The 21043-nt window shown below is 39.4% G+C and overlaps 1 protein-coding gene across 1 annotated transcript in view; it reads right to left on the reverse strand.

The window, feature by feature from the left end:
• LOC102421810 (transformation/transcription domain-associated protein) overlaps positions 1-20693 on the reverse strand; it is a 116575-nt gene extending 95882 nt beyond the window's left edge. Inside the window, 13 exon segments of the mRNA XM_023752710.1 lie at positions 1504-1582; positions 5629-5767; positions 6739-6835; positions 7840-7928; positions 8119-8196; positions 10180-10305; positions 11700-11756; positions 13066-13149; positions 14128-14232; positions 15966-16076; positions 18050-18099; positions 18519-18679; positions 20207-20693. Of these exon segments, the coding sequence (XP_023608478.1) occupies positions 1504-1582; positions 5629-5767; positions 6739-6835; positions 7840-7928; positions 8119-8196; positions 10180-10305; positions 11700-11756; positions 13066-13149; positions 14128-14232; positions 15966-16076; positions 18050-18099; positions 18519-18618 (1115 nt within the window). The 5' untranslated portion in view covers positions 18619-18679; positions 20207-20693.
• Positions 20694-21043: the final 350 nt, after the last annotated feature.

Below are 21043 nucleotides of genomic sequence, written 5' to 3' on the forward strand. Positions count from 1 at the left end.
TTAATTATTGTATTACTTTCCATAAGAACAACTGTAAACCTACTTTTGCCCTACCTGGTACGGGGCCTTTTTATAGAGACACAAACGTCAGGGTTATAAAGTGCTTTCACTCACTAAACAATTGGACACCTGCCAGATATTGGGCTAGACACCAAGGATACCACAGTGACCAAGATAAATAGAAACTCTGTCCTCAGGAAGCTTATTTTCAGGAGAGGAAATACACAGGCAAAGTATATAAATTGGTTAGTGCTTGGAGATGTGAAAAGAGCACTGTAAGAAAGGTGGGAAAACCACTCTAAGATAGGATGCCCGACAAAGTCCCTTTGAGGTGACATTGACACTGAGACCTTAAGGTCAATAAGCAGCCTTAGGGCAAAAAGGTAAGGATATTTCCAGATGGAGGAAACAGGGAAGACAAAGCTCTGAATGGGAACGGCCTAGAATAGCCAAGGAGCTAAGAGGCCAGTGTGGCTACAGCAGTTTGAGTGGGGAGGGAAGAGCCAAATCCCATGGGAGTTGCACACCACAGTCAATAGTCTGGGTTTTGCCCAGACAGCATGGCTCAGTGGTTGAGTGTGGACCTGTGAACCAGGAGGTCACAGTTTGATTCCTGGTTGGGGCACATGCCTGACTGTGGGCTTGATCCCCAGTACGGGGTGTGCAGGAGGCTGCCAATCAGTGATTCTTTCTCATCATCAATGTTTCTATCTCTCACCCACTCTCTCTTCCATTCTGAAATATAAAAATATATTTAAAAAACAAGAGTTTGGATTTTGTCTTTGTCTAATGGCAACAGAAAGCCACTGGAGAGTTTCTAGCAGCAGTGACATGATCTAATGTCCAACAACAGGAAGGTTCAACCCCAAGTTATAAAGAATGTCTTACTTACTATTTTATAACTTTTATATGGTCTACATCATATTCATAGTGTACTGCATGTTTTTCAAAAGATCCATCACACCTCGCTTATTAAAGCCAAAAAATTACTAATGTTGATTAATTTTACATTTTAAAGATGACTAAATGTTAATTTTCTCCTTGAGAAACAATAAACATGATCATAACTACATTTGTCTAAAATGCCTAAAATAAAAACTAGAAGGAAATACATCAAGATATTATTTGTGTTACTTGAGCTCCTAGAGCAGGACCAAAAAGTTTTCTTCCCTTCTTTCTTCTTGGTAGGTTATAAAATATTCTTTTATAATGAAAAGATTAATTTATTATATAGGAAGCAAAAATAAAACAAAAAGAAAAAAAAAGGAATGCTAGCCAGATAAAGTTATACCTACGTTAAAATCTAAATGACTACTCTGATTTTTCCCTTTAAGCTAAAGCACAAAAAGCAACTGAAGGCATTTCAAAAATTCCTGCAATTCTAAATTCAATGAAAGTGAGAGCCCAACAGCCAGTGCTTGTTGAAACGCTTGCAGCATAAAGTGCCAGAAATCACCCCTCCCTCGCATTTCATCAGCCGATTTCGTGGGTTTAATCTCATACCTGAGCGTCTCTCGAGCAGTATATCCTGAACCAATTAGTATGGATTCATCAAACAGCTTGTCCATGCAAGGGATGAACTCTAGAACACAAACACCCATTGCATATATCACCAACTAAACCAATTACACATTACATAACAGTACTTTCATAGTAGCCAACCTGCAGTCAATTAGCAATCCAGATTTTAAAAAGGGTGAAGAGAAAGGCACGCACGCTGTATTTTAGTCACATTGGCTTTACTGAGCCGCATGAGCCATCTGCTGACATTCAGTGTCAGAATAGACTAAGAACACCAGCTTCATATGCCCCCGCAGAGAACTCGCCCCCAATACTTCACTGGAGGCACATTCCTTCATCCTTAAAAGCTGCCACCATCAACCGAAACCTGTCTGAGAAGGGGGCAGTGTCTCCTAAATGCCCCTGGGGTCGCCCTTCTTAAACATTTTATTGTTAGTCATCATGGAGAATAATAAATTACAAAGATCTGGGAAATTTCAGTGTTCTCAAAGAAATGGGCTTAGGGGTCCCAACTCCCTGGATGAAACTGACTAGAAACTGATGGGGCTCCTCTGTTCCTCCAGTCCTGCAGAGAGAACCATCACCAACCCTTCTCCCTCCCCCCTGCAGGCCTCAAGACCAGAAAGACTGGTCACTCAGGGACAATTCACATTTCTGAGGATGTGCAGACAGGATAGCAACCTGCATTTTCTAGGCCTCTAGTCCATATGCCCCTTGGGGAACTCGGGCCACAAACATCCAAAGGACATTCAGATTCTGGAGCAAGCCTGCCATTATGGCCAGCTTCAATCAAAAAAAAGTACATTCTAATCACTGTAAAAAAAACAATAAAAAAAAATAAAGTACATTCTTCACCAGCAAACAGCTGAGAGTCAAAGATATAAAAGAAATATGTACATTGGAGAAACACAGTGCACGTCTCCAGTTAATAACCAAGTACGGCAGCACAGGGAGTCCCTCCCAGGTCGGAGGAGGGAACATCCCTGGACTGTCCTCAGTGAAGTGGCCAAGAGGAAGGAGGCACAGAGGGAAAGGTGCAAAGGGCACAGATGTCTCATGCTGGAGGACTGGCTAGGGCAGTGGTTCTCAACCTTGGCTGCACATTTGTTATAGGGTGGGGCCACAACATTAGTAACAAAGAAACAGAATTTCCGGGGGATGAGGCCCAGAAATCAGAATTTTAAAAAGATTGCCAGGTGATTCTAATGTACAGCCAAGGTTGAGAACCACTGGGCTAGGGGATAAGATCAAGGAGAAGGGATAAAAAATTAAGTGGCACAGCATTGGTTTCCAGATCCCCCTCATGACCAAGAACCAGAATCTCTGGGAAAATGGGTAACTTTGTTAAACCATCCGGTTTTCTAAAACTACTGCTCTTCAGAATTAGAGCAAATGTGTTACCATTTGATATCATCTGAGATGCCAAAACATTAAGCTATGCGAAAATGTTAGTGGATGTGTGAAATGTAACTATGTGCGTACATTTTTTCATCCTAATAAAAGAGTAATAGGCAAATTGACCATCACTCCAACACACAAGATGGCCACCCCCATGTGGACACAAGATGGCCAGCCAGGGAGGGCAGTTGTGGGCAATCAGGCCTGCAGGGGAGGGCAGCTGGGGGCAACCAGGCCTGTAGGGGAGGGCAATTGGGGGGAACCAGGCCTGCAGGGGAGGGCAGTTGGGGGCGACCAGGCCTGCAGTGGAGGGCAGTTGGGATGACAGGGCTGGCAAGGGAGGGAAGTTAGGGGTGACGGGGCCAGCAGGGGAGCAGTTAGGCACGATCAGGCTGGCAGGGGAGTGGTTAGGGGATGATCAGGCTGGCAGGCAGAAGAGGTTAGGGGCAATCAGGCAGGCAGGCAGGCGAGCAGTTGGGAGCCAGCAGTCCTGGATTGTGAGAGGGATGTCCCAGATTGGAGAGGATGCAGGCTGGGCTGAGGGACACACCTCGCCCCCATGCACAAATTTTGTGCATCGGGCCTCTAGTTTTATAATAATGTGGTTAATATTTAACAAGATTCTTTCCATGTTTCTTCTAATAAAATCTTTTTTGAAATGTGATGCTATCACCTATTAACTTCAAGAGCTACTATGGGCTTTAAAATAAAGTATCCTAAAGGCTGAATTCAACAAGGCTAATGTGATCAATCCCTGGAGAGTAGCATTTTGGAAACCTGCTGATCTTTGTGGAACAGGTTCCCTAAAACTGAAACCAAGCCGTATGACCTCAGAGAGCCTGGCTGTGCGTGATGGAAAGCATGAGGAGTTTTTAATCCATCAGCACTTCAAGAAGTAGAAACCTCTTGCTACAAAACTCCCAAATGCACCTCCAAAATCCTTTTACTTAAACGGCAGAATACCGAAAGTTACTGTGAGAATAGTACTCAAGGCACAACCCAATAACTTCAGTAGATTTAAAATGTTTCTTTTAAAATTCTTCAGCTGGTTGAGCACCATCCTATGCACCGAAAGGTCACTGGTTCAATTCCCAGTCAGGGCACATACCCAGGTGGCAAGTTTGATCCTAGCTGGGGTGTATACAGGAGGCAACCAACCAATGCTTCTCTCACATCGATGTTTCTCTCTCTCTCTCTCTCTCTCTCTCTCTCTTTCCCTCCTTCCCTCCCCTCCTCTTCCTCCCTCCCCTCCTCTCCCTTCCTCTCTCTGTAAAAATCAATTAAAAATTTTATTTTAAAAATAAAAGTAAATAGAAAATAAAATTATTCTATTTTGCTATTAGAGATGAACACATAGGAAAGGCAAAAAGCAAAGGAAGCTGCCACCAGACAAGTCCCGATGGCAGTCAGCTCTCAAGGCGAGTGGGCTGTGAGCACTGGCAATGCTCAAGTTCTCAACCTGGGTGATACTTGCACTTATGTTTGTTCCATAATTTCTGGTGAAATCATACATTATTTTTGGTGCACTTTTCTATGTGTTACATTTCAAAATAATGTTTAAGTCTATCTTCCTTTCAGCAATATCTACATACAAGAGGCACACTATAATTTGTATTTTAATAACACAAAAATATCTGAGCTTTCTTTACTGTGTTAATTCAAGTGTAAACACTCAACTGTACCCTTAAAAACTATATAAGGAAGCCCAATCTCAGTTTTACCCATGCTCTAATTTACAAGCATATAAAGCATTTAATATTAAAAAAATTACTGGGGGAAATGATTATCATAACAAAACAATTAGGATGTAACTTCAACCTAATGATTTGAATATATCAAATATGAAAAGTATTTAACAATTAAAATTCAATAACTGATAGAAAAAGTGTAATTATCAGATTAGCAAAAAGCAAGTATCGGTCTTGTGCATTGAAACAGAACCAATTCATTATTTCACAGCACGGAGAAAGAAATCATTGTTTCCTTCCCATATTGTAAAGTCTGAGAGCAAATGGCTATTTGCAATTTCGAAAGATATGCTGTTGAAAAGCAAAAAGGCGCCCTAACCGGTTTGGCTCAGTGGATAGAGCGTCGGCCTGCGGACTGAAAGGTCCCAGGTTCGATTCCGGCCAAGGGCATGTACCTTGGTTGCAGGCACATCCCCAGTAGGAGATGTGCAAGAGGCAACTGATCGATGTTTCTCTCCCATCGATGTTTCTAACTCTCTATCCCTCTCCCTTCCTCTCTGTGAAAAATCAATAAAATATATTTAAAAAAAAAAAAAAAAAGAAAAGCAAAAAGGTACCAAGGAAGACTCAGAACATAAGTAAGCGATGCTGAGGATATCATCACGTTCATTATGAGATCGTTGACAAGATAAAGAGAGGACCCTGGTGGCAGGCTCAGAGGTAGGAGGAGAGGGAGGCAGACAGACAGAGAAAGGGGGTAAGAATAAACTCAAGACAACAATAAGAAAAGGACAAGTTGAGCCTAAAATATAAGCACTGGAGTGAGCTAAAGACTCCCACAACAAGGAAGTATCAGAAGGATACCCATGTCACCTTCTGCTGCCCAAGACACATCTCCTATGTAAGTTCCCTTAACAAACTCTTAATGTAAAAACAAAAAACAATGGAATGTCAGCAGAGTGCCGGCCACCCCCAAAGATGTAGATGGCACTCGTGTCAGAATTCCAGACAAAAGACATACGGTTTCTTAGCTCTGTCGTGAGGATGTGCTTTGCAGCAATTAGAAGCTCCTTTCTGAGGTGTGCAGTCTCTGCTGGGCAATTTGAAAGCAACTGTAACATTCCTTTTACCATTTGCTGAGAGTACTTAGTCACCAACTCCTGTAAAAACAAGAGGAAAACAACAGTTACATTGACTGGTGGATATTAAGAAAAACCCAAAATTTATAAACTTTTTTAAAAATTCAGTAAAACTAAACTTGGCTCAAAGGACCCCCAGGAATTAACAGGCCTAATAAACAAGTACTATACAAAAATTTTTAATAGTTTGTGTGTGCATACTGCCATACTAGAAGGATGGTTAGAAACATATATAGCAGTTTATTTTACATAATGGGGTTATAGACATCTTTTTTTGTACTTTTCTCAACTTTCAACAGTGAATATATACTATGCTAAGGAGAAGGAGGGAGAAATATTAAAATTTTAAAAAAAGATACTCTTTAGTATGTCATCCCATTAATGTAAGTTCTGAACGACACCAAAAACATGCTTAATCAACTCAGAATAAGTTCTAATCACAATCTCTTTTTGAGGTGTTTTAGCAAGACAACTCACCATAGTGACTCAAGCTGACTAAAATATCAAGGGGTACCTAACTAAAATTTTTAAAACCAAAAGCTCCATTTTTAGTGCTTGATAGAGCCTGAAAGTGGGAGGAGAAAGTGGACTACAAATGTACAAAAGAAAAATTTTGAGGGGTTGATGGAAGCATTTTATATTTTGATGTGTTGGTGGTACCAAACTATATGCATTTGTCAATCATAGAACTGTTTACCTATAAAAGGTGAACTTTATTGTATGTAAATTATAGCTCAAGAAACCTAACTTAAAACAAGTCATGCCCAGCTGGCATGGCTCAGTGGTTGAGCATCGACCTATGCACCAGGAGGTCACCGTTCAATTCCCAGTCAGGGCACATGCCCAAGGGTTTGGGCTCAATCCCCAGTGGGGACCTGCAGAAAGCAGCTGATCAATGATTCTTTCACGTCATTGGTGTTTCTGTCTCTCTCTCCCTCTCCCTTCCTCTCTGAAATCAGTAAAAATATTTTTTTTTAAATAAATGAACTTACCTGGTAAATTCTGATGATATAAGCTAAAAACGACAATGTTTTAATCTGAGCAGCAATGAAATCAGCATACAACTCCTTGTTGTAAAGCTTATGTTGCCTGAATGAGAAATAAATAAAATTTGCATTATTAGCTCTTAACTCTTTAGGTGACATTAACATTAATTAAAAGCCTATAATAATTACTGAGCCCAAAAGTCTGATTTCTGCACAGACCAGAACATAGCAGCAACAGTTACACTCTTCACTGTTATGCATTTCCAAATAATATAAAGGGTTTAGAGTCATAAAGCAAGCAGTTCTCTAAGTCATTCATTCCATAGCAGTTACAATGTTTATCCCATAAAGCCACTCATCCAAACAGTGTTAGGCTATCTATTTACTCAATAAGAGCCGATGCTAGGGCCACAGAGGATGTTAACACTCATTCACCCTCAGATCCTGCCCTCAAATGACACCGAGCCAAATAGCCACAAGAAAGTGAGTGTTAAAGGTCTTAAGAGGAAATGTATAAAGTTTGAGAAAAAGTTTCACTGAGAGAATGAATATGGTTCACCTAGAGCAGTGGTCGGCAAACCGCGGCTCATGAGCCACATACGGCTCTTTGGCCCCGTGGCATGGGCCACGAAGTTTCAATCGCACTGCACGTGCGCGCCCGCACGTGGTATTTTGTGGAAGAGCCACACTCAAGGGGCCAGTTTGCCGACCACTGACCTAGAGTGATGGGTGGGGGAATTAAGGGGGTAAAGAACATTCTAGCACTCATGCTGAAAGGAACAGCAAGAACAAAGAAAGGCTTAAGGCGAGAAAGGTTTAGAGATCCCACAGATAGAAATCTAGAATATAGTAATTCCTAATAATAGTTCTAAATTTATGAAACACCAAAAACCAAGGTTTAATACCTTTAGCTCATCTTTTTAAATAAGGAGTAAAATAACTATAACTATCATCATTGAAATACAAGTTCAAAAAGTAAAAAATATAATTTGCCCAAAATTTTATCACTTAAAAATTTTATGTCTTACGAATAATTACAGCATGTATTTTTACTTGGAATTAAAGCAATGTGACAGTCAGCTTTGTCACTGTCCAAAGAAATCTCACCTGGCTTGTGCAGACACCTGAATTGCAATGGTATTCATGATCAGGGGCACAAATTCAGCAACAACATTGTGGATATTCAGTTTGTAGAGCTAAAAGCAAACACATCAGATTTTCATGCTTTTACACTTCCTGCATAGCAAAATAATTTGGCATACCAAAGAAACTACAGGAGTTAGCATGTGTGTATCATACACATCTATTTGCCACAGATTATTAGATGTGAACTTTATCATAAAATAAGAAGCCAAAAACCCAAGAAACTAGTAACAATACACATACCTGATACATTAAAACAACAATAATTGGCAATTCTGCCAATACTTTCAGAGAAAGAGATCCTCTTGGAATGATGGAATGCTGAAAGAGAAAACAAGCAGACTGTGGTTATCCTGGTGGCACTTAAAACAGCCCCAGTCAGTACCCCACTACTGAGCATTGCCCCACTGAAATAAAAGGAATAGAAAATGCTGATACATCTTTGTAAATATCTGTGGGGAAAGAATCAAACTATTTTTAAAATAAAGTACATAGAACTATGATTTAATAGAGGTTTTTATATTTCCTAATGTAATCACCTGTAGTAAATAACTTCGGGAAAATTTGTCAAAACTTAGAAATTCAAATCACCTGAGAAAAATTTATATATACACACACACACACGTGTGTGTGTGTGTGTGTGTGTGTGTGTATTTTTTTAATCCTCAGAAGATATGTTTTTATTGATTTTTAGAAAGAGAAGAAGGGAGAGAGGGAGAGAAAGAAACATCGATCGGCTGCCTCCTGCATGTGCCCCAACCAAGGAAAAGAACCTGCAACGTTTTTGGTGTACAGGATTACGCTCCAACCAACTAAGCGACCCTGCCAGGGCCATCTGAGAAAAATTTTAAATTAGTATCTAGTATTTTACTTAAAAGAGCAATAGCAGAAAGTGCATATTTACCCAGTTTTATTCAAAATATTCAAACAGAAAATGCTTGCAATAAACTTAAGAAAAAAAATTAATAGTCCTAATATAAAGAATTCATAAAACAGGTAAGGAAGCCGAAACCGGTTTGGCTCAGTGGATAGAGCGTCGGCCTGCGGACTGAAAGGTCCCAGGTTCGATTCCGGTCAAGGGCATGTACCTGGGTTGCGGGCACATCCCCAGTAGGAGATGTGCAGGAGGCAGCTGATCAATGTTTCTCTCTCATCGATGTTTCTAACTCTCTCCCTTCCTCTCTGTAAAAAAATCAATAAAATATATTAAAAAAAAAAAAAAAAAAAAACAGGTAAGGAAAATGTCACACTCATACAAATGGGCAATTAATAGGAACAGACAAGCAAAACAAAACAAAGACTCATAAACAGAAAACAAGTTTGTAATTCAAGAAGAGCAAAGAAATGAAAGCTTTATTTTTATTCAAAATGCAGTTTCTTATTTATCCTAGCACAAATTCAAACATTCTGCAGCCCTAGCCAGTTTTGCTCAATAGTTACGGCGTCAGCCCACGGACTGAAGGACCCTGAGTTCGATTCCGAGTTTGATTCTGGTCAAGGGTATGTAGCTCAGTTGCAGGCTTAATCCTTGGCCCTGGTCAGGGCATGTGCAGAGGCAACCAATCCATGTGTTTCTCTCATATGGATTTCTCCCTCTCCCTTCCAATCTCTCTAAAGATCAATGGAAAAAAATATTCTCAGGTGAGGATTAATAAAACATTCTGTAAAACCATTGCAGTAAAGCAAATACAAATGATATTCTTAATTCAATCATAAAAATATAGTCAACAAATGCTCAATACACATTACCTATGTGGCAGAGATTACAAATACATTACCTGCAGACAATTACTAGCATTACCTTCAAAAAATTCCACAAGACAAGTTTTTCAGATAATGAGAGGGAAAATTAAGGCCAAAACAAAGGTTCATGAACTTTCCTATAGTCAGAAAACCCAAGTGTTGGGGCCAGAACATCATCCCAGCACTTCTGTCCCCAGAGCCCAGGCTCCCAGGGACTGAACTATAATTTATATGTAGTTTAAAGGGACTCATAAATATCAATACTAAGGATGGAACGGAGACTGGTCAGCTGCTCTTTCCAACAGGTGCTCTGGACTTGCACTACAATTTTGTTTATACCTTTGCATGAAAGCAAGAGTTCATTTTCACCACTCAGAGGCTGCACAGTAAAATCAGTGATGCTCTCTCATGCATACACACTTGTTCATCTTAAATGCCTCCAAGTGTTTAAGGAAGAAAACAAAAAACTTAAGCAGTTTAAAAAGTCACTCTCTCATATATTTGTCTACCAAGTAGAGAGACATAGTTAAAAACAAAAGCAAAACAATTGGAAAAACTTACTGTTCTCGTCTCACTGTCCTCACGCTCAGGATTGACCTTCACAGCAATTGCTGTAATCATACCAACCATTTCTGGGGGAGGGACTGTGTTCTCAGGGATCACCTGAGGGTTCTCAAAGTAGCGGTTCTACATAAGAACAAGAGAAATGGTTTTTCCTAATAAAGTCATACACAACATTCCTTCACAAAATAGCCCTGACACATGTATCCTGCTCAATCCCATAGTACTTGAGATCCACTCTATTCAATACCAAAAAGACAACGTGACAGAGACAACATTTCTCCACCTTCCACAACAGAAAATAAAAACTTGTCCTAAGTATATTTTGCTCCTTCCTGGCTGAGGAAAGATGAAATGCATGCCAGGTTACATTAAACCTCAGTGAGGCAAGGAGAATGGCCCCCATCCCTCCAGTGATAAGAAACTAGGAGCTAGTCCCTCTTGAATTAACTTTTCAAATAGTCTCCTAAATAGAGAACAAAGATGAGACCCGAAGCAAAGAACAGAAGACATGTTTAAAGGCCAGGACCTCACTGTCATCCCTTAGTTCTCAGTGGAGTTTGACCTCATATTAAACGAAACAGCTTCGTATGAAAAACACTGACTGACATGAGTATGTGAATGAGTCTGTGTGTGTGTGTGTGTGTGTGTGTGTGTGTAATCAAAAAAAAAAAAAACACTGTCTGAAATGGTAGGTGACACAATTTGATAACTCAAAATGTAATTAATTTTGTTTGACACATTAGCAGATTAAAATCCTTAAAATACCTAAAAGTTAATTTTACCATATGTTCACTTAAAAAATTTTTTTAAGCTTAGCAAAATTCTTTAAAGTAAAAACAGACTTATATGCAATAAATTTTTACCAAAGCATTATTTGTGATAGTAAAAAATTGAAAAATGAGAAAACCAGTAACAGAGAGATGGTTGAAGTACATGCATATGATAGAAAATTATGGGGCCACTAAAATTACGACTGCCAGAAAAAGATCTTGGATGTTCTAAACTGTTAATAGCGATTCCTTCTAATAAGTGAAAATAAAATGGAGAGGAGATGTTCCTGTTCTAGTCCACACACTTTTACATTGTTGGCATTGCTTGGGAAGAGTTCTTTCAACAACAAAAAATTTAATAATACAGAAAAATGCTGAAAGCATACACTACCTCTCCAAAAAGGCTTTATAATTGTGAGCACAACCATCTTTAAAGAGTACAAAACATCAATGTCAGTGGTTGCTTACAAGTCAAAACATTATGGATTTATCTTGCTTTTGCAAAATTTCTACAATAAGAATATATTAAAGTATTTAATTTAAACAGTGAAACCAAAAGAACTACTTTTTTAAATGACTGATTTATCAACCTAGATTCTATCAATAAACATTCCCCACTCTAAAATTAGCATTCTAAAATTAGCATCCTCCAATTATTCCTCCAACGCAAGTGCTCCAAAATCCCTTTAGAATAAGAAAGTAATAAATAAATATAAGTAATAAATTCAAATAATATTAAAACCATACCACTACTTTTGGAAGCTCCTTATAAATCTGTTTCACAAAATCCAAAAAATGATGAATCTAAAAAAAAAAAAGATATACAGAAGATATTTATAAACAGAAAATGCTTACAATAAGCAAGAAAAATGTTAATAGTCCTAATATATAAGAACTCATAAAATAGGTAAGAAAAATGTCAGACTCAAAACACAAACAAGCAATGAATGTGAACAAAAAAGAAATACAAAAGACTGACAAACAGAAAACAAGCTTTCTAATTCAGAAGGAGCAAAAGAAATAAAAAGTAAAATAAATGCCACTTCTTTACACCATGCTAGAGAGATTGCCATAGGAGGAAGACGCTCATAAACTACTGAAACCTTTCTGGAAATCAGTTTAATACTATATTTATCAAGAGCATTAAAACATTAACACATTTGACCTAGAAATTCTGTCAATAACTCTGGTTTATGAAGCAATTTGAACTAGAAACAGATATTCAATCATAGTCATAAAATAAAAATTTTTGAAATATTTTACATATCCAAAAATGAGGGTACCCATATGTAAGAATATTATACATCCATGAAAAATTAATTTTATAAAGAATTTGAGTGGGAAAATGCTTATATATAATGTGAAGGGAAACGATCATAATATAAAATGTCATATACAGTATTATTGCAATCATGTAGAAAATATTACATATATAGAAGGTGGGAAAAGTGAAAGGCAATCAATATTGTTTTTAAGATGGGAGGAATTCTATTTCATCGTTTTGCTTCTAATTTCTAAATAATCTATAACAGGCATTTACTAAGCTTATCAACAGAGAAGACACTGTATTAATTACTGCTAACACAGAGTATCTAATACTTACTGTGTAGGTGCTAATCACTATGTTAAGAACTTTAACTTTTATATTTAATTCTTCAAGCAATCTTTGAGGATATACTGTGATTGTCCCCATTGTACAGAAAAGGCTCCAAATGGCTATAAGTTTACCCAGTTTCACATAGCTACTGAGTTGCAGAGTGGATATTCAAACCCAGCTGACTTCAAAACACATCTTAACCCTTGAATAACATAAAATGATCAGAGCCTTCTGGCACATCAGACATTTCTGAATACCAGAAGCACCCAAACAGCTCTGCCAATCTGGTTAGTTAACACATATCCACACGACGAAACAAATTCAGTTAAATACTCATACACTCATTCAACATAGAAAAGGTAACTGCTAACCTATAAAGAATTTTCCCCAAAGAGGCTATATATTTTCTACACTTTAAGCACCATGTGTTCTGTCAATACTAAAGGAGAATAAAATTTTACACTGCACAAAGAACTGTCAGCAAGCACACTACAGAAATGCTCTAAGGATACTTACTTCTTGTGTGATGGGCGGCCTGAATTGTTTGTGTAGCTCAATAATTATTCTTAGACAAATAAGGACGTTTTCTTCATTTTCCGTCTTTTAAAAAAAAAGCATTTAAAAGAGTTACAATTCTGAGGACTTATTTTAATCTAAAGATTAAAGACTATTTTCTAAGCATTTTTCTTTATACACACACTGCATCAACCAACTTAGATTTGATTTATTGAAAATTCATTAAGTCATAAAACACCGCTGCCCAAACAGGAAGACTTCATGGTCTTTGGTGGACCATCTGAAGGGCAGCGCACCAGTGAGTTCTGATCAATAACACTGGCAGATAAGTTAACTGACATTTGTGGCAAGTCACACTATGAACTAAGGTCTAATGGCCCCACTGACACTTATCACTGCTTGAAAGTATTGCCAAAAGAATGAACAATTACTGAGCACCCACCAAGTATTGAACCCTGTGCTTACCACTTCACACATACTCTCTAAGTATGAGGTGCCATCCACACTATACCTAGAGGAAGCTACGGCTCAGAGAAGATAAGCAACATGACTAACATGATACAGCTAATAAATGACAGAGCCAGGATCTGAATCCAATTCTCTCCCCCCTCCAAAGCTCATCTTTCCAAGGGGCCCAGAAACACAATAGAATTCTAAACACTTCAAGACAAGTACAGCAAGAAAACAATTTTAGGGATTAACTTAACAGGTACCAGATGAATTAGCCCCAAGAATTGGAGAGACTCTTTATGAGCACCTACTGTGCTTCACACACACAAAACTAGAAAGCACGAAGCCAAAGAACCCTGTACTCCGAGTTTGTCAACAACCACCCAACTCACTTAGAAAGATTTCTACTATGTAGAGTCAATTTCTCAGTGACTCAAAAATACGAAAACAAAATAAAACTTTAATTAATAATCTTTCATGGTAATTTGGTTGGGAAAATGAACATTAGAAACTTTAGTGAAGGGGAAACAGTTGTATAACACTAGATTTTACATGAAGAAACTCATTTAAAGTTTTTAATATTGCAAAATAACAAGAATTCCCAAAGGTTACCTCTAAAAAGCGAAACATCACAGACAGAACATTTTTGGTATGAGGACGAAGATGTTCATTGGTTGGTATTCTATGAATGATTTCAAGAACTAGTTTCCGCAATTGCTGGTGAAGAAAAATAAAAAATGTAAAATCCTCCCAAGAGGTCCAAAATAATTCTTTTGCTTTCTACAAGTGTCACACAGCTGTCCGTACCCAGCACTGGTAACCTCACCCCAGGATCAATCCCATTTTAGAAACACTCCTATATATTATTTCAATGTAATCCAAAGCAAGTACAGTATTTCTACAATTGTGTAGCAAATCAAGTGAGTCACATTTTTCCTCTTTCACACCTTATTTTCAGCACAAAGGGCACTAGTGCGTGAATGCAGAGTGGATTTAAAATGAAAGAGCAAAACAAACGGAACTTCATTGAGATCTCCCTCCTTAATCTCAGTTTAGCTTCTATAATGTTCTCCCCAATTACCTTGGGCCCGATGACTAATTTCATCATAAACTGAACTAATCATTCATGATTCTAACTATGGAGCTGACAAGTGAAAGGTAGATCAGCCCTAGCCGGTGTGGCTCAGTTCCTTGGACATCGTCCCTTGTACCAGGAGACTGCCAGTTCCATTCCCAATCAAGGGCACATGCCCAAGTTATGGGCTCAATACCCAATAGGGGGCATGCAGGAGGCAGCTGATCGATGTGCTCTCACATTGAGGTTTCTCCCTCTCCCTTCCTCTCTCTAAAATCAATAACTAGTCCTAGCCAGTTTGGCTCAGTGGATAACTGAAAGGTCCCAGGTTCAATTCCAGTCAAGGGCACATGCCTGGGTTGCGGGCTCGATCCCCAGTAGGGGATGTGCAAGAGGCAGCCGATCAATGATTCTCTCTCATCATTGATGTTTCTATCTCTCTCCCTCCCCCTTCCTCTCTGAAATCAATAAAAATATATTTTTTTTAAATAAAATCAAATCAATAAACTATTCTTTAAAAATAAATAAATGGTAGGTCAAACATATATATGCACATATATATACATATATATATATATATATATATATCTTGAGCTAGTACAGCATAAAAAGATTTAGCAGTATATTTTCACTGGTATTATGGTAATGTTTTTAGATATTTTTAAGAGACACATACTGAACTATTTATAGAAAAAAAAAACCGATGTGATGGGACTGTTTTAAAATAATAAAGACAAGCAGGAGGTAAAAAGAGTGGGTGGAGCTATAAGTAAAACAAAATTAGCCATGAATTACAGGAATTGAAATGAATAAGAATACAGTTGGACGAGTATGGGAGGGTCAACAGACTACTGTTCCTTCTTTTGTATATATGCCAATTCATTTGTAATAGTGTACATCAAGCATGTCAAAGTCACAGAGGCCCACAACGAATATTTTTGCAGCCCAGCCAATATAATGGTATATAAGAAACATTTTAATAAAAATTTCATAACTTAATTTTTACAATACCCTGTTATACATAACTACTGATAATAAACTACAACTGGGAATGGGCCTAAGCCATCAGTCGGACATCCCCTGAGGGCTCCCGGACTGCTAAAGGGTGCAGGCCAGGCTGAGGGGACGCCCCCCTCCCCCAGAGTGCACGAATGTCATGCACCAGGCCTCTAGTTTAAACTATAAAAGAGATGGTCTTGACAAAAAAAAACCAAGACATTTAACTAAGCAGGCAAAAGCCCTAGGCAGAGTTAGGGTGGATTACAAACAAATATTTGGTAATACGCAGTTACAATCGGCCCGAGTTTACACGTTTCCCGCACTCCACCACTACTATGTGACACTTTTTTCTCACTGACAGTTTTAAACAAATTACCTGGGCTGGTTTCTCCTGAAGAAACTGAACTTCTCCATCTTGAAGAAATGTAAGAAAGCGAGGGATGATATGTTCCAGGAATGTAGAATATTGAGGAGATGATGTTACATTCTAATTATACAAAAATAAAAGAAAACCTCATTTAATTTGTGTATATATTTTCACTTCGAATTCACCTATTATTATAATAATCTCAAAAGACTATAAAACATTTTTCCTGGCTGGTGTGGCTCAGTGTTTGAGCCTCAATCTATGAACCAGAATGTCATGTTCAATTCCCCATCAGGGCCCATGCCCAGATTGTGGGCTCAATCCCCAATAGAGGGCATGCAGGAGGCAGCTGATCAATGATTCTCTCTCATCCTAGATTTTTCTCTCTCTCCCTCTCCCTTCCTCTCTGAAATCAATAAAATTATTTAAAATTAATAAAAATAGCTCTGGCTGGTTTTGCTCAGTGGATAGAGCATCGGCCTATGGACTGTAGGGTCCCAGGATCGATTCCAATCAAGGGCACATGCCCAAGCTGCAGGCTCAATCCCTAGTAGGGGGCATGCAGGAGGCAGCCAATCAATGATTCTCTCTTATCATTGGTGTTTCTCTCTCTCTCTCTCTCTCTCTCTCTCCCCCCCCTTCTCCCTTCCTCTCTGAAATCAATAAAAATATATTTAAAAAATAATAAAAAATATATATATGAAAATTAATAAATAAAGGCAGGGAATCTGCAGAGAAGTGACATCTATCAAGAACCACATGGAGCCCTAGCCTGTTTGGCTCAGTTGATGGAGTGTCAGCCCTGCAGACTGAAGGGTCCCAGGTTCAATTCCGGTCAAGGGCACATGCCTGGGTTGCATGCTCAATCCCCAGTAGAGGGCGCGCCGGAGGCAAATCAATGATTCTCTCTCATCAATGATGTTTGTATCTCTCCCTCCCTCTCCCTTCTTCTCTGAAACCAATAAAAATATATTTAAAAAGAGAACCACATGAAAATTCTATAACTGAAAGTACAATAACTGCAATTTTTAAATGCAAAAACTAAATATATAAAACTGAAATTTAAAAATAGCATCCCAGCAGATTAGAGATGACAGAAAAACAGTCAGTGAACTTGACTGCAGAGTGGTTAGAAATTATCCAATCTAATACACAACTGAAAAAAATTGAAAAATGAATAGAGCCTGAGGGACCTAATGGACAATATAATTGTAGTTTGTAAAGCCCGGGAAAAAAACTGCTTGATCAAGATCACAGAAATTATAAGTAATAGAGCCAAAACTGATATCCAGTTCTCATTCCATAGAAATATATCATTTATGGCCTGAACATAAATTCACAGCAAAAGTCTGAATGCAACCTGAGGATATATGGGTAAAAGAGCTACTATATTTAAAAATGAAAAAAATGTGCCCTCACCCTAGCCAGTTTGCTCAGTGGTTAGAGTGTTGGCCTGCAGACTGAAGAGTCCCGGGTTCAATTCCCAGCCAAGGGCACCTACCTCGGTTGCAGGCTCAATCCCCAGCACTGGTTGCATATGGGAGGAAACCAATTGATATGTCTCTCTCACATCAATGTTTCTCTCTCTGTCTCTCCCCTTCCCTTCCATTCTCTCTAAAAAAAATGGAATGAATATGCCCTGGTGTGAGTAAATAAAATACACTTAAACTAAATTTTAAAAAAGTGCTCTGGCTGGGTAGCTCAGTTGGTTAGAGCATCATCCCAATATGCCAAGGTTCCGGTTTTGATTGCCAGACAGGGCACATACAAGAATCAACCAATGAATGCATAAATAAATGGAACAACAAATCAATGTTTTTCTCTCTCTCTTCCCTCCTCTCTCTAAAATAAAGAAAAAAAGAGAAAAAAAGGAAATATTAAACAACCAAAACCAAGGCAAGTATCACTAGTATGAACAAGTTGGACAACACTGTGTACAAACTTGCAAATTTCACTTTTAGAATACAATAAAGTACATTAACAGAGATAATGTTTTTTTTGTTACTATAGTAAAAAGATTGACAGAAAAGCAATAGAAAAGCCCAGGACAATATTTAGCTCAAAATGAAAAGCCTAAAATATAAAGATCATACCTCAAAATTTTCGCTAACTTCTTGCATCATTTTTAACTTTGTTTCATCAGCTGTAAAATAACCAAAAAAATATCAGGTAATTGAAATTATGTTAAGGATGATCTCAAAATTACTGGATTTAATAAGAGAAGCAATCAGATCTTATCAGTTTGACTGTCATAGTCCAACAGAAGGCACATAACTAGTTCCCTACAACCAGTCACGCACATTCATACTCCCAGACACACATGTGTACGTGCACAGACAAGGATACACACACACACACACACACACACACACACACACACACACACACGTGCCTCTTCAGGGCTCTAGCGAGTAATGATCATCACTTTGCTTCTCCACAAGGCAGAGAAAGGAAATTCGGATAGAAGTTAATGTTATTATTTATCTCCATGTGCACATTCTTTGAACTGAGATGAATGAGTCAAATTAATGCATTTCTTAATGACAAAAAGGATCAACTCACGGGTATTTACATCTGTGAGAGCTGCGACAAACTGAAGATATTTTTTCATCAGAGTGGTTTGGTCAACCACTGTGGCCCCTTGTGTTGCAACAAATGCCATTTTTCTTTTGATCTAGTTTATTTCTCAAGAGAAAAGTATCAGGTCCATGAGTCCACCCACTCTATGAAAAGAAACATAAGTTAGCCAATTTATTAAGGGCACGGGTTCACAATCTCTATGAAAATCCTATTTAAATGCCTAAATTTATCTAAATGCTTTGCATTAATCCAGAATACACCATTCCCTGTTTTTATAAAAATAAAATTTACACCCTAGCCAATTTGTAGAGTGTTATTATAATAACCTCAAAAGACTATAAAACATTTTGCATTATAGTGGATAGAGCCTCAGCTTGTGGATGGAAGGGTCCTGGATCCAATTCCAGTCAAGGCTCAATCCCTGGCCCCACGTTGGGGTATGGGAGGCAACCAATCAATGTGTCTCTCTCACATCCACGTTTCTCTCTCTCTGCACCTCTGCCCCTGTCTCTCCCCCTCCCTCCCTTCCAGTCTCTCTGAAAATCAACGGAAAAAACGTCTTTGGTGAGGATTAGAAAAAATATAAAATAAAATAAACTTTACCTAAGCCCATTTTATCTATTAATTTTTTAAACACAACTTTTCTAGACAGATGCTTTTTTTCTACCATATTTCCTCCTTTCCCTAAGCCAGAGGTCGACAAACTTTACATTATCTACAAAGAGCAAGACAGTAAATATTTTAGGCTACTCGGCCATAGACACCATATAAATCAGTAATGGCGAACCTATGACATGCGTGTCAGAGGTGACACGTGAACTCATTTTTTGACATGCGTGTCAGAGGTGACACGTGAACTCATTTTTTTGGTTGATTTTTCTTTGTTAAATGGCATTTAAATATATAAAATAAATATCAAAAATATAAATCTTTGTTTTACTATGGTTGCAAATATCAAAAAATTTCTATATGTGACATGGCACCAGAGTTAAGTTAGGGTTTTTCAAAATGCTGACAAGCCGAGCTCAAAAGGTTCGCCATCACTGATATAAATGAACAAGAGCAGCTATGACCCAACACAATTTTATTTCTGGACACTGAAATTTTAATTTCATATAACTCTCATGTGTCATGAAACATTATTTTTCTTTTGACTTTTCCCCAACCATTTTCAAAAATGTAAAAGCCATTCTTAGTTCATGGGCTGTATAAAACAGGCAGCAGGCTGGATTTGGTCAGCTGACTGTGTTTCGCCACTTCTGCCCTAGGTGACTTGTTCTCAAACTTCAATGTACTTTATTTAAATCACCAGGTATCAAAAGTGGATTCCCAAGCATCACCCAGAGACAGTGGTTCAGTGAGGAGTCCAGGAAGCTGTAAAGTGTTTGCAGCTGGCACATAGTAGGCACTCAAAAAATGCTCATTTAGCCCGGCCAGTGTGGCTCAATGGTTGAACATCAGCCCTTGAAACAGGAGGTCACGTGAATTCGAGCACATACAGGGGTTGCAGGCTCGATCCTCAGTAAGGGCCATGCAGGAGGCAGCCGATCAAGGATTCTCATCATTGATGTTTCTCTCTCTCCCTCCCTCCCCTTCCCTCTCTCTGAAATCAATAGACATATTTTTAAATGCTCATTTAATAAATGAAAAAAAATGCTCTAACAAAGCACCTCGGTGAGCCGGGAAGAGGCTGTTGCCAATACTTTGAGAAGTGCCACTTCACACTGGAAAACAGAGGGAAACTTCAGGCTCTATTTTAAAAGTCCTCACAAAAGTCTCCAGAGAACCTGGGGAAATCGCTTTTACTCGTCCTCCTGGTATATACCTAATTTCACTGCCTCAGGAGCAGTTTCCTGCCTTTCCCAACAGACACACCAATAACCCTTGAGAAGTTCTGCCCCAAGCGATGGGGACACCCTGACACCACCAAGCCCCTCGGGCCGCTCTCCCAGACCCCAGCACCGCCCCATGGAGGACACCCACAGCCGTCCCGCCAGCACAGCCCCCGGAAGCCCGCTCCTCGGCCCCGAGGCAGGAAAAGGCCCAGCGGGACCGAAGGGAGGGCGCCTGTCAACCCCACGGGATGAGGACCGGACCACCGCGTCCCTCTCCAGGTCGCACTCCCTCCTCCAAACGCAGAAGGCCCCACGCCCCCGGCCCAGCCCCGGGACCCAAGACTCAGGGTCACGGCCCCTCCCTGCCTAAGAAATTTCTGGTCGTCCCCATATTTCTTAAAAGCTTGGATCCCCCCCCCCCCTTTATTTTTCATCGAATTAGCCAACTCTTCCATTCCCCGGGGCCCAGAGAGGCCTGGCTCCGCTTTCCGGCCTGGGAGGGGCCCCACGATGCAAAAACGCCCCATCCCGCAGGTCCGGAGGAGAGCAGCTCCGAGAGCCCCCGGAGGCCGAGGAGCCAGGCCCGGCGCCCGGGGAGGCCCCGCGTCCGGCCCCCGGTGGGAAGACCACCCGGGAGGCCCGCACCCGCACCCGCGCCCGGGCAAACGCCCC

This window comes from Myotis lucifugus, unplaced genomic scaffold (genome assembly GCF_000147115.1).
Source record: "Myotis lucifugus unplaced genomic scaffold, Myoluc2.0 scaffold_1, whole genome shotgun sequence".
NCBI classification, from domain to species: Eukaryota; Metazoa; Chordata; class Mammalia; order Chiroptera; family Vespertilionidae; genus Myotis; species Myotis lucifugus.